This window comes from Gossypium hirsutum, chromosome D09, assembly GCF_007990345.1.
Source record: "Gossypium hirsutum isolate 1008001.06 chromosome D09, Gossypium_hirsutum_v2.1, whole genome shotgun sequence".
In the NCBI taxonomy this organism is placed as follows: domain Eukaryota; kingdom Viridiplantae; phylum Streptophyta; class Magnoliopsida; order Malvales; family Malvaceae; genus Gossypium; species Gossypium hirsutum.
The window spans coordinates 2,362,028-2,376,368 of record NC_053445.1 but is presented as its reverse complement, the minus strand read 5'-3'; the positions used below and the strand labels follow the sequence as shown (position 1 = coordinate 2,376,368).

At 31.5% G+C, this 14,341-nt stretch overlaps 4 protein-coding genes across 4 annotated transcripts; 1 reads left to right on the top strand and 3 right to left on the bottom strand.

Moving 5' to 3' along the window:
* Positions 1-428: 428 nt before the first annotated feature.
* Positions 429-3,352, bottom strand: LOC107888538 (exocyst complex component EXO70E2). The gene is made up of 2 exons (XM_016812681.2): positions 3,196-3,352; positions 429-2,787 (listed from the first exon to the last, which is right to left on the bottom strand). Exon 2 carries the CDS (start codon positions 2,761-2,763, stop codon positions 811-813), a length of 1,953 nt encoding a protein of 650 aa, XP_016668170.2. The 5' UTR covers positions 2,764-2,787; positions 3,196-3,352; the 3' UTR covers positions 429-810.
* Positions 3,353-8,698: 5,346 nt separating this feature from the next.
* LOC107944275 (uncharacterized) lies at positions 8,699-9,971 on the top strand (the record flags this gene model as incomplete). The annotated part of the gene is made up of 3 exons (XM_016878097.2): positions 8,699-8,895; positions 9,017-9,125; positions 9,668-9,971. Coding segments are annotated over 3 exons (360 nt in total), but the record flags the coding sequence as incomplete, so codon positions are not given.
* A 438-nt stretch (positions 9,972-10,409) lies between these two features.
* LOC107944278 (protein CHLORORESPIRATORY REDUCTION 7, chloroplastic) lies at positions 10,410-13,857 on the bottom strand. The gene is made up of 3 exons (XM_016878099.2): positions 13,664-13,857; positions 11,006-11,133; positions 10,410-10,815 (listed from the first exon to the last, which is right to left on the bottom strand). The coding sequence occupies exons 1-3, from the start codon at positions 13,737-13,739 to the stop codon at positions 10,540-10,542; spliced, it is 480 nt and encodes a 159-aa protein (XP_016733588.1). The 5' UTR covers positions 13,740-13,857; the 3' UTR covers positions 10,410-10,539.
* LOC107944276 (pentatricopeptide repeat-containing protein At2g22070) lies at positions 11,455-13,657 on the bottom strand. The gene has a single exon (XM_016878098.2). It carries the CDS (start codon positions 13,542-13,544, stop codon positions 11,814-11,816), a length of 1,731 nt encoding a protein of 576 aa, XP_016733587.1. The 5' UTR covers positions 13,545-13,657; the 3' UTR covers positions 11,455-11,813.
* Positions 13,858-14,341: the final 484 nt, after the last annotated feature.

The window sequence follows — 14,341 nt, the reverse complement described above, 5'->3', positions numbered from 1 at the left end:
ATAAAACAATTCAATCTCGAATTCAATTTGAATTTTAAAAAAAAAAATTCAAACTGAAGTGGAGCTTTAAGTCAAAATCAAGTTCGAACTCCTCAGTAAAAGTACAATAGAAACCCTTTATTTTAGAATCGGATCGCGATTTACCATGGGCAAAACAATCATTTTACATTAAATCAAAGAGTAAACAAATCATTTTGTTAAAAATTTCATCCATTTCTACTCTTAAAATCTGATCACTGTACGTCAAAATGAAATGCACGTAACTAATTTGCCCATTTTTAAGCAAAGAGAGCAAAATACAATATAACTCTTAATAAAAAGGCATCCATGGTACTTTTACGCAAACTCCTCACAATTCGATCATACCCCCAAGTGAATCCAACAAACATTTGCCAACCAAAAAGAAAATCCAGCCATTAACACAGGGATGAGATTACAAACAGTAAAAATTCTGCTCTATTTAAGTCATCAGTTCATATATTTGGAAGCAAACAGGGAGACCCAAACTTCAAACAGGCGAGCATTGGCTTTAACCCACCCATTTATTCATCAAACTAAAGAGGGAAAAAAAAAGCTAAAAATACAACACAAATGCCCTTCATACATAGAAGATTACAAACATGTATATATATATATAACTACTCTGCTATCATACGTACATATGTTGATCATACGTACATGCAGTATGAGAATATGACCTTCGGTAAAACTTTAAAAAAATCTAATCATACTCGAGTTCGTGTAACATAGTTTTTCAGATCATATCAATATCCGACACTAAAACCTGAGTTTGAGTATCATTGGTTTTTTTCACCTCCTATGAGGATTATGCAATGATTTTTGAGATCCCTCAAAGAGATCCAACAAGTAATCTTGCATTTCTTCAGCATTGTACCTGATATGTTTCTCACCGATGTGGTACATTCGTCTTCCAACGAATGTCCGATATGCTTGGATCACTTTCAGTGACGTAGAAATCCGTAAATCTTCTCGAAGCTGAACGTCCGGGATAAGCCATGCCGTCTGCGTTCTATAGACTTCTTCGAAAGCAACGTAAAAGCTCCGCAATCTTTCCTTGAGAAGAGTCCTTGAGATTGAGCTGTTGCTGGAATTGCTCTCGTCTTTCAGGAATGAAAGAATAGTACTCCATGTAGCTCTCTCGTAGTCCATCGCGTGTTGCTGGAATTTCCAGTTGTGTTTTCGGATCCATTTGTCTCCGAATATAACCCGGAGTTCTGAATTTTTAACCTTTTGAGCCATGTAATGGATGTTGCTCATCAAAAAGAAGTGTTGCAAGGAAGCATCCCTATATAATTTGGATTTCTCATGGAGGTTGACTTCTAGGATTGAAGTGAGTGACTGCATATGCAGTGTCATTGCTGAAACACCGCCTGAGAAATCGTTACTCGTACTTTCGTCCTCCGTGCTGGGACTCGAATCTGGGGATAACAGCACCGGCACAGATCTGTCGTTCTTGAGGAGTAGATTTAGGGTATCTTTATAGTCTACAAGAAGCCTTAGGTAATTCATAACATATCGGGTCAGATGGTGAATTCCCCCTCCTGCAAAAGGGTTCGTTGATGTGTTCGTTGCGACGGCGTTCTTGAATTCAACCAACGTTGCCCTTACGGAATCAGCCAATCTCTTCAAAACTTCGTGGTACTCAACTTTAACGGAAGAACCAGCTTCATCTGGAAACAGAGCATCAATGTCCAGAAGAAGATCTGCAAGCACCTCATACATGTCCAAAAATCGAACTAGCTTTTCAGGTTGATGAGGGCCAATCGAGATGGCCTCAGCAAAGTTTAGAAGCTGTAACATTGAAGCCTTTGCAGCCTCGACGAAACAAACAAAATTAGCCAATCCTAACTCCGAAAAAATCTGGTCGCAGAGCCATTTCTCGCTGGCAAGATAGCGCCGGACAAAGACCTTCATAGCTCGAACCCATCTCTTGATTTTCGAATTCAAGGTACCCCACTTCATCTTCAGCACATCTTCAATGCTAAATTTCTCGATCTCCAGATCGAAAAGGCACTCATCCAATGCATCCTTTCGAACTATGACATACGCTTGGCGACACTCATGATCATAATTCGACATGAACATTGAATTGGCAATGCATTTGAGGTCATGAATCACATCAGGATGAACCAAATCGATGATACACTCCTCTGATGTTCGGCTGACACTATCCCTACGTGCTGACTCCTCAAAAGACTCATCCCCGAACGAAACCATCGATCCCACGTCAACACCATCATCCTCGCTCGATCGAAACGACATGTGCTCAGGCTCAAACGGCTGTCTATGCTGAACAAGCAAGTACTTAAACTCTTCCTCAAGCCTTTGCATTGCCAATTGAAGAACATCATGAGCCCTACACAACAACTCTTTCTCGTCTTCGCCATTCAAGCACCGATTCTCCAATCCTTGGATCAATTTCCGAGCCTCATCGACAGCACTCAGATATTCAAAAGCTTCATCAGGGCCTGAATCCCAAATCATTGACTCATCAGTCTCCCAGCTCATAATCTTTTCCTCAACAACACTCAAATGTTCTTCAATCCCAGATTTCAATCCCTCAACACCTTCATCATCAATTGTAGCCATAGTAGATAATTGACTACCAAGATCTGCTAAGATCTTTTTCACATCTTTTGTAAGATTCTTATTTGAACCCAATGCTCTCACAATATGTTTTGCAGCAGCAATCAGATTTTCCTCTCCCTCTAATTGTGGAGCCACTGATTCACAATCCCCCATGGATAAGAAACCCTAACTTTTCCCCTAATTCAAACAAAAAACAATGATATGAACCCTCCCCAAATTGCTCAATTAGAAACTACCCATATGATTGAAAACCCACCACTAATCCAATGGCTAGACTAGAAGTTGAAGCTATCTAATCTATGAAATGATAAAAATGGAAACTTAAAAGAAAGTAATCACAGTAGACCAAACTTGATCTAAGAAATAAGGCCAGAACAAGTAAAAATCAAAGAAACCCAGTTTTTTGAAAGGCTCAAAACACAAGATGCAAACACAAAGAAGCTGAAGATATATATATATATATAAAGTACCAAAGAGAGAGAGAGAGAGAGAGAGAGCTCTTTTTATAGCAGAATGAGTCAAATGGAGAATCAAGTGTTTTATAGAGTACGGAAAGTACAAAAAGAAGATAAAACAGAAACGAACCTTAAATTTGGAGGTTTGAGTAGATTTTATTTTAAAGGAAATTGCAGCTTTAGTTAGAAGTTGGTAAGCTGGTTTTTTGGGTGTTGGGAGACTGCTAACTTTTTCAAGTCTTTGATTACAGCTGTTGTGTTTTCTTGCTTTGACTAGTTTTGTGTACGCGGAACTAAACCCCAATTTCTTATTATATTATCTAATCCCGGCAGGGTGGGATCCATTTTTGCCTTTGACTTTTAATTTTATTAGAAAATACGACTCTCATCTAATTCCAATTTAATTTAATTGTTTTATTTTTTTATTTCGAAGTAAATAAAATTACATTTTTTAATTATTTTATCTCTTATTTTGAAGCAAATAAGAATTTTCTTTTAAGGGTAGACTTAAAACTTAATATATATATGTGGCATTTTTTATAAATACCTTAAACCCGATGTCAACCCGTCCTGAACCGAATTTTTCGGAAAAAAAATCTAATTCTAATGAATTGGGTCGGGTTGGAACCCATCAAAATTTTGATGTTTTTTGCAATCTTTATATATAAATATAAAAAAGAATGTATCTAGATTATTATTAAATTACTTTTTCATTATAATATTGTGGCTTTAGAAATTTCCAAGATAAAATGACAAAAGCAATTTGAAAATAACTAAAAAAATTAATGAAAAGTGCACTCAATTGAATCCTTTGAATCATGATTTGTATCTAATTAACGGTTAGTTTACCATTGAGATTGAAAATGCTTTTAAAAAGTGTTGTAAAAAAATAAATTTCAAAAAATTCAATAGTGTTTATTATTACGGTCAAAAAGCATTTTTAAGAAAATAAAATGATAATTTTAAACATAATGTTGTAAAGTGAAAGGTTTAATGGAGGATAAAAATAATAATTTCATTTGGGTTAAAATCAATATTTGGTTTAAAAGCTACTTTTTTATCAAATTTTTTAGTTTGAAAAATGTTTTTCAACGCCAATGGTAAACAAAGTCTAAGTCATTGAATTGGTTTTTCCATTGAAGCCCTTGACAATAGTTTAGTGCTGACATGGAAAAAGATGATGATGTAGCAAGCTGGCATGTTAAAATGATGATGTGGATAGCTTAATTGATTATTTATTATTTTACGTTGGCTTAATTAATTTTTTTATTATTTATTATTTAAGTAAAAAGTTATTAAAATTTAAAAAGAAATCTAATTTTAAAAAAATATAAATTATTAAAATTATTAAAATTTTGTTAGAAAATTATAAATAATTATAAAAAATTAAAATGTAATAGAAAAATTACAGATTTTTTTAAATGTTATAAAAAATTATAATAATATTATAATACTTTTTAGAAAAAATATTGAAACATCATCAATATTATAAATTATCATAAAAATAGTATAAAATTTTAGAAATCATTAAAAATTACAAAAAAAAAACTAAAAATAAATTATAAAACATTATTAAAAATTATAAAAAAATTATTATTTTGTTAGTTTAGAGTCTTTGGTTTTGGTAACAAGAAAATGGGGAAATAACAGTATGATGATCAGACTTATATGAGGGTGTCAAGTGAGAGGTTTGAATGGCGGGAGTTCAATGTTTGATGGCTTAAGGTGAGTGATGGGTAGATGTGTTCATGGGCTGATTCGATTTACTATTCAAAAATAATATATATAACAATAAGTTTATATTAATATTTTATATATTTTATAATTAAATTTAAATAAAAATATTTTATTATTTTTAAATAGTGAAATGAATCATTTTGACATGCTAGGTATAGTGGCGCTCAAGCTTAAATTTTTTTTAGAAATCGAGCCTAAGCTTAGCCTTGCCCATAAATACCTCTAATGATGAATAATGTTTTAGTTGAGAAAGGATGGTAAGAGAGAGCTGATAAAGATGGGTTGATATATAATATAAGATAATGTATATATACTATACAATTAAAATGCATTTAAATGGGATTTCAATAAGTTTATGGAATTTGAAAATTATAATTATTTAATTTTTATACAATATATTAAAGTTTTAATTTTTATTAATTTTTATATTTTTAATTAAATAATAATTCAAGCTAGTGGATTACTAAATCCTATATTTATGAATAGAATTAGTTGGTTTAAATATACCAAAAATCTCTACATTCTTTTGAAATTTAAGATATAGTATTTGTAGTTTAATTTTGACATATGGAATTTTTGTACACTTTTCTATCTAAATTCTTGGGCTCTTCATCCAATTTTCCCATTAGTATGTTGGCATAACAACTAAAAAAAAATCTCCATAGAAGACACAAGTTTGAGTATTGAAGATTATATTGTTGGTAGAGGTAGTCACGAACTTTGAGTATGGACTGTAAAATAAATATGGAGAATACAAAGAGAATTACAAAAAAGGCTAAATAACTTTTTAGTCTTCAACGTTTATAATTTTTCTCAATTTAGTCTTTACTCTTTAAAAATACATAAAAATAGGAAAAATATATTCAATAAAAATCCTAAAAATTTAAAAAGTTATACTTTTTTTTTAATTTCCAAAAATATGAAAAAATTCAAAAATAGATTAAAAATATAAAAAAGTTTCAAAAATTTAGAAAAATATGTTATTTACTCTTAAAATGATAATAAAATCTTCGAAGTAATTTATTAATTTCGCTTAAACCAATTATATCACAAAGATATTTTTATATTCAAATGTTATTTTTATAAGTCAGTTTACTAACTCATTTTATTAAAAAAATTTCTCACTTAGATTAATTGATAATCTAAAATTTTAGAAAACCCTAATTAGAAATAAAAATTCAAAATGTTTGCTTTGTTAGAGGAGATTATGTTGCTCATATTTCTTTCTATAAATAGACATCATTCTCCCTTAGTGGTTATTTATACTATTAATAAAATTCTTGATTGAGTTGGTGTCACGAGTCAATTAGACACCAACTCTGTTAGGAAAATTACAAAAATGAGTTTTTGTATTTAAAATAAGTTATATTATTTGAGGGTAATTTAGTTTTTTTAATTTAAAAATAATAATATACATTTGGTGGGATTTGAATCCATACTAATTACATTGGAAAAACCTTAAATTTACCGCTCAACTAAAGCTCTATTTTAATTTTATTATGCACACTCTATTATCTCCATCAATTGTACATATTGATAATGTTGTTGATTGAGTTGGTGTCACAAGTTAACTCGACACCAACTTAGGATTATTTAGTATTCTTAATCTGATGTATTTTTTATTTAAATTTTGTTTTACTCACAATTTAATATATTTTTACTTTAATATCGTAAATATTTCATATGTTGTTACTAATTAGTTTTAAATCATGTGTTTCATTATTTAGTGTATGTTATTTTTGAACACATCTCTATATTCTAAATATATGGTTTCCACACGTATACACATAAAATAGATTTTCTAGTATTATTTGTATGCATGATTAATGGATTTATCATAATACAATTTATAAATATAATTTATATGTAACAAAATTAAAGAGTCTAAAGCAAAAAAAAAAAATGTTTGCTCCTTGAAAAGAAAATAGTAAAAGGGAAATTAGCAATATGAATCATTTGATAGATATAATGATAAATTTAGTCCTAATATTTATATTTTTTGTCAATTTTCTTAACTTTTAAACTAAATTTAGCCCCGATTTTTTAAAAGGAGTAGAATTTGACTATCAACCTTTAAAAAAAAAAGGCCAAATTATTGCTTTTTAGTAGAAATATGAACTAAAACATTAAACTTTTAAGTATGGCAGCCTGCATGACAATCCACAGGTACTTTATTTTTTTTTATGAACTTTTTATAACTCTTATGAATTTCTATCCTTTTTTAAAAATTTTTTTTGAATATGTTGACTCAAACCTACAGTCAATAATTGCTTAAGAAAAACAAAGTGCGCAAGTGGTGACCCAAGTAGTAGCAAAAATGGGTACTTCAGATGGTACTGTGATAAACAACAGAAAAATAGAACACACAAGCATTATCTACGCAATTCAGTTTTCTTATGTCTACGGAGTCTAACTTAATGAGTAAATCCACTATTTTTAATCCAATCCATTATTTTTATACCTAAAGACCTAGATCACTCACTTCTAAGTTCTCTCCCTGTGAACTTAGATTGTAAAACCATGTAACAAACTTGTTTTACACTCTCGAATACAAGTTCCTCAATGAACATATAAATGCTATCAACTCTCCTTAGTTCTAACTTACACAAACCTCTAATATATAAGAGTTCAAGACTTGCTAATATAAAAATCAATTATAATCATGATCCCATAAAAATAGCCTCGTAAAATGGCTTTACAATATTCTAATAAAGTCTAAATGAAAGCTCGCCAAGATAAGTTTTCAATACAATCCTGATTTAATCTTCTTATTTCTAGGGATTCAATTGTTTGATCTGATTTAATCTAACATTTAAATATATATTCCTCCACAAGAAGGATCTTGTGGTCACTTCCATTGGCACATCAGGCCATTTACCTCAACAGAATTTTTTTATAATTTTTAAATTATTTGTTGACATGGTATATAAAATAGTTTCATATCAATATATTTTGAAAAAAAAATATAATATATTAAATTTAATTCGAATTGATTCAATGTATTATTTAAAAAAATATTTTAATGCTAATGTTTTATATATTTATAATTAAATTTAAATAAAAATGTTTTTGATATATAATTAATTCAAATTAAATTTAAAAAGTATTTATTCAAATATAATTTAATATAGATTGAATACATAATTCAAACTTTTGAGATTTTATTATCGTTTAATGGATAAATAACACATTTTTTTTATTCATGGAACTTTTTATTCTTTTTATTTTATTAAAATGATTTTTAGATTTTTATTTTTTAATTTAAAGCAATTTTTAAGTTCATAATTTTTTGAAAATTTTAAGAAATTATAGTTGTTTAAAATATTTTGGATTCTTTATTGAAATTAGGGATAATGTCATATTTAGTGCATATACTTTTATAAAAGTTCAATATGATACATGTAATTTGAAAATATTTAATGTAATACCTAAACTATCAAATGTATTTTATTATGGTACTTATACTTTCATAAAATGTCCAATTTAGTATCTATACATTGCACATTTTCAAAGTATTTGCTAACAAGATGAGATGTCACATCTACATGAGATACATGCGGCATAGCACGTGCTGTGTGGTTACTTTGTCAATCATGTCACTACTTAACAATAGAAATGAATAGAGTTTTTAACGAAAAGATCAATTTGCACTTTGATTTAATGTAAAAACTAATTTATCCATTTTTTGAGTAAGACAAAATGCAACCCGATTTTTTGCACAACAGGGTTTGTGATATTTTTACTACCTAAATTCAGAAATTTATTTTAAATCTCAACGGATAGTGGAAATTTGGGCGTTAGAATCCCACTTCCCTTCAAAAGAAAAAGTCATCCGATGCACACATAAAATTCACTCCAAATATTTTAAATTTACATCAACCCTCGCTCAATTTTGAAGGTTTGTTAATAATCATACTTATTTTGCAGTGGAGAAAGTAACGGGAAACCCTAATTTCAACAGTTCAATCCAATCTGAAAATGCTGAATTGAAGAAAATTGATGAGAAAGTTCTTCAAGAATCTGGCAATGATTTACCAAAAACATGCACCCCACGTCGGCTTAATCTCCCCAACGCTTTCAATTTCCCTGAAAGGTAAGTAGTAAATTGTAACTTTTTACCATTAAAAAGATTTTTTTAAAAATTTAATTAGGGTTTATGCTGCCAACCATGAATTTGTAACATATAATTCTCAATTTTTTTTTATTTGTTTAAGGTATAGAAGTCCAACAGATTCAGTGGTGTCGCCTGTTACACGAGGTCTTCTTGCAAGAAACAGGAAAGCTGGCGGTTCTCTCTTGCCACCTAGTATTAATCATACCAAGGTTAATTCTAATGTTTAATGAACATTGTGTTCTGCTTCTCAGAAACCTCTTTTTTTAGGAAAAAGAAAATCCTTCATGTTCTTTGAGTTTAGACAGCAATAATCATAAAAAAAAGAAGAAAAAAGAGTTTTATATGGGTAAAAGTACATGGAGACCCCTGTACTAATGGTCCGATTGTTTCTTGTCCCTTCTACTAAAAAATGGGTAAATTAGTTCATGTATGTTAGATTAGAGAGCAAACTAATCATTTTGTTAAAAATTTCATCCAATTCTATGGTTAAAAATTAGTTCATGTGCATCAGAATGAGCTACACATGACACACCAGTTTTTTTACTGTAAAAATAGATAAAATTTTTAATAAAAAAAAGACCGATTTGCTATTTGATCTCACGTACAGTAATTAATTTGTACATTTTTTTAAATAAAGGGAGCAAAATGCAATCTAACTCTTAATACAAGAACCTCCAAAATACTTTTACCATTTTATATGCTATATGAATGTTAGATTGAATATATCAGTTTTCTTCTGTCAATGTTTCAGATTCATGAATTGCGAGTTGAAGAAATAGGTCTTTTTTCAGAGTTGAAGAAGTGATCTGTGGTATAGATTGAAAAAGCAAAAATCATGTAGATTATTAAACCTCTTCCGTTGTATTTCTTTTGATCCATTTTCTTGTAGTTTTTGAAATGTAATTTGAACATATTTGTTTCATGTATTTATTTCTTTTGATCCATTTTCTTGTAGTTTTTGAAATGTAATTTGAACATATTTGTTTCATGCGAGACTATCGGAATTGGTGAAAGTACCGTGAATGTCTTTTATTAAAAGTCAAATTGTATTTTGTCCCTTTTATTCCAAAAATGAGTAAATTAATCATTTATCCATTTCTACTATTAAAAACTAGCGTGACTGAAATGAATACAATCCGACTCCTAATACAAGGTCCTCCATGATATTTTTACGGTCACTGTCTGAAAATAGAACAATAGAAGGAATCGTAGATGCTGCACGAAAAAACTAGGCCAAACCTGAGATTCGTAAATGGTGTTAGGATCAAGTTGCCCATCATCACTTCTTAAAAATGATTGCACGAACAAACTAGGCTAAAATCCTATATTCGATAAATATGCATTCAATGGCGTCTGAGGATCAAGTTGCTCACTCATCATCTTTATTCCGAAGAGAGCAACACTTGATGAGCTAACTAAGCAAAGCTATAGATTCAATAAATATGAATTTAATGGTGTTAGTACTAACCTACCATTCTACTATGGCAAATGCATTTAATAGTGTATGCCTTTAAATGGCAAGCTTTGAATTTATCACTGAAAATATGTGTAGCTTTCTATTAACAAGAATAATAGTAGTAATTTACATAATTGCTAGACTGTCAAGACTTATGATTGCTCTTCTCACTCTAGTCGAACTTCATACCATTGAATCGAACCAACATCTCCATCTATTTCCAGTTCACAAACAGACCTTACTAAGTAAGAAACAGCATCATCAATGGCCTCGAATCTTGCAAGGTCCAGTGGAAGGTTCTTACCAGGCCAATTTTCGAGCCACCCCTTTAACTTGGCTTTCAACTCTTCTTCGCTGACAAACTTCTCATCTTCTCCGGGTTCTAATAGAACATAGGTTTCAGTCCTTGAATATGCTGCCCTTCTCCTCCGGGTTGCACAAACCTAACAAAAAATAAATCAAGTAAAGATACCTAGGGACTGGAAAGAAGAAGCAGTAAGAAGGCAAGTCTTAAGAGATTCAGGTGCTGCCTCTTAATCACACTTAATTACCGTGATGACATTTACAAACATATACAAGAGAAGCTTTGAAGTGACAGTCTTAAAATGAAAATTCGCAAGAAGAATTGTTTACCTTCACTGCATTGCGATGCTGACTCCCAATTTTAAGATGTTTCACATGAACAGTACTAAAATTCTCGGATCTGCATACTGGACTCGCTTGAACAAATGGTGTTAGAGTGTAACTTGATAAGAAATTACCTGCAAAAAAGGGGACATTATGATATCATTAGCTTCATAATATAACCGTATCTCGTACAACAGAAGTCATACTCTTTGCCATCTGATTATCTATAGGAACATTGTTTGATCCGTATAAGATTTAATGGTTATTTAGACAATTTTCAGGTCAACAATTTAAGGACGTAATAATAATCATCATAATAGCAAACAAATCAGTAAAGTCCATATCGGTTCCACAGATGGCTAGCTTACCAGTTCCCACTGCCTATACTTTTGTTCTTTTTGCCCTATGTAGAGTCCAACTACATTGAAAAAAGTTGACACCGCAATAACTGAACAGTTGACTCAAATTGTAGCTAGTTTATTGTTAATAATGAGTTCAAACTCCAATTTACGGGTTACATCATGTCATACCAAGCTACAAAATGCGAGAATCCAACGCTATAAGCAGACAGTTTCATACTACATTCTGAGCCTTTAACCAAATGGCAAATAGTATGGCGAAAACTCAATATCAAAAGGGATATTATACAGGCTTCTGATAACAGAAGAGAGTAAAATGACAGATAGATCCTCAAGATGATCCTCAGCCAGAGCTTCATAATGAGAGCTACGAATTCTCTCCATCAGGCTTCCCTATTTTGGGATTTCCATAAAGTAAGCAGGTGTCAAGGTTGTAATGGGTAGCTCGAGGGCAGTTAACAAGCAGTAAAACCATCATCTTCACCAGGAAACAAAGTACCAGCTCTGAGGGGTATGCACCCAACATCCTTTATATGATCTACTAGTATGATGATTACTTCAGCTATCTTTTCTATCTGAGCATGGCCCTCGCCTTTCGCCACAAACTCATGTCGTACGTTCCTCACATCAATCCAACTATAAGCAGCTTCTTTTCTTAGACCTCTCTCCTCCATGAGCCTTCTCACTGCTCGGGAATCTTCCCATTTTCTAGCAGCCGCATAGACATTCGATAACATTACATATCTGGCAGCATTGTTTGGTTCCAGTTCAAACAGAGCCTCCGCTGCCTGCCTAGCAATAGCCAAGTTACCATGGACACGACAAGCACCCAAAAGCGCACCCCACATGCCTACACGATTCGGTCCGTTAGGAGTTCTCTTAATCATATTCATTGCCTCCTCAAGGTTGTTTTTCCTTCCAAGCAAATCAATCAAGATTGCATAATGATCAGACCTCGGGGTCACTCCAAAACCGTTTTCCATTAGGTTCAAAATCCTCATTCCTTCAGTGACTAGACCAGCATGACTACAAGCTGATAATGCCCCAAGAAATGTTACATGATTAGGCCTTATGTTCGCTTTTATCATCATTCTGAACACATTCAGTGAGTCCTCTCCATGCCCATTTTGAGCAAGCCCGGTTATTAATGAGTTCCATGAAACAACATCCTTCTCATGTATCCTCTCAAACAGTAATTTAGCTGAGTTCATGTCTCCGCACTTACAGTACATGTCAATTAAAGCATTAAATATAAACTGATTCAGTAAATCATGTATACTGCCAACTCTGACTATGTGCGCATGGATCTGTTTACCTTTTTCAATAAGTGCTAAATCCGCACAAACACTTAAAACAGAAACAAACGTGTAAGCATTTGGCTGCACTCCTTCCTCCAACATCTGCCGAAAGAGATTCAAAGCTTCATTTCCACAACTATTTTCTGCAAAACCCGTGATTAAACTAGTCCAAGATACTGTGTTCTTAACAGGCATTTCCTTAAATATCCGAATAGCATCCTCCAGTCTAGACACTTTAGCATAAGCAACCACCATAGAAGTCCATGAAACAACATCCCTTTCACTCATTCGATTAAAAATCCTATGAGCACTATCCACTTCCCCACATTTCCCATAAGCATCAATCAAAGCATTATAAACAATCAAATTCAAATCCAAACCATAAACTACCATAAAGCCATGAACTTGACACAAAAATCTCAATGCACCTAAGCTACCACAAGCACCAACAACACCAACACCCGTACAGCTATCAATAATCATACTTTCCTTTAGCATTTTTTTGAATACGAGTACCGATTCCTTATAAAACCCATGCTGGTAAAACCCAGAAATCAGTGAATTATAACTAACAAGATTTCTCCTTGGCATTTGATCAAACAACTTACAAGCACTATCAAAGTGCCCATTTTGTGAATACCCAGAAATAAGGATGTTCCAGGAATGACTGTTTTTCACATGAAGTTCATCAAAGGCCTTTTGGGCACTTTTTATTTCATTGAATTTTGAGTACATGGCTATAAGATGGTTGGTTATAAAGGGTCTAAGAGTTAAAGCTTTTTTGATAAACTGTGAATGCAAAAGTAAGCCTAGATTCAAGTTCTTGCTTTTTATGGATTTTGAGATAAGAAAAGTGAAAAAGTAATCAAGACCCAGATCTTCCTTCATTTTCTTTTTCTTTCTTGTTTTTGGGTTGTCTTCTAGCTGCTGAAATTCATGAATTTGGAAAGTACATTTATAGCTTAAAGATTAGTTCTTCCAGAAAATCTTAAATGGCGAAAGCTTACAGTTATAGAGCTGATGAAACCCACTGTTGAACAGCTTTCTCTCCGTTGAAAAACCATTGCCCGCAAAACTCAGCATTTTTCCTTTCGCGGAAAATTCTTTTTGAAGTTTTTTCTATGCTTTGTATAACACATATTTTAGGTTTTGGAGATAAAAATTGTATGAATTTTGCTAATTTACATCTGTGATCCTCACTTTCTGGTATATTTCCTTAATTGCCCCACTTTTCTTTCCCAAGCACCATGACTTTTATAAAGTAAAATTATATTATTTTGAGATTGTTTTGTTGTTTTTTATATTTTTACATAAAATTAATAAAAACTCGTACATGATAAGATTTGAACTTAAATCACTATAATTCCTTTAGGTTTTATCTATTCACCAACTTCGATTATTTCTTCTTAAAATTTCATTATATATACCATGATGTAAATTAATCATTTACTTGCTAAATGATTTAAGTCACTATTCACCAACTTCGATTATTTCTTCTTAAAATTTCATTATATATACCATGATGTAAATTAATCATTTACTTGCTAAATGATTTAAGTCACTATGACATTACCCCTAAACAAGTTTCATTTAGATCAATTATATAATGCCTTTAAGACAGGGACGAAGCTAGAAGTTTATCTTTGGGGGACAAAATTATATTATAAAATTTTAAAAGGGTCAAA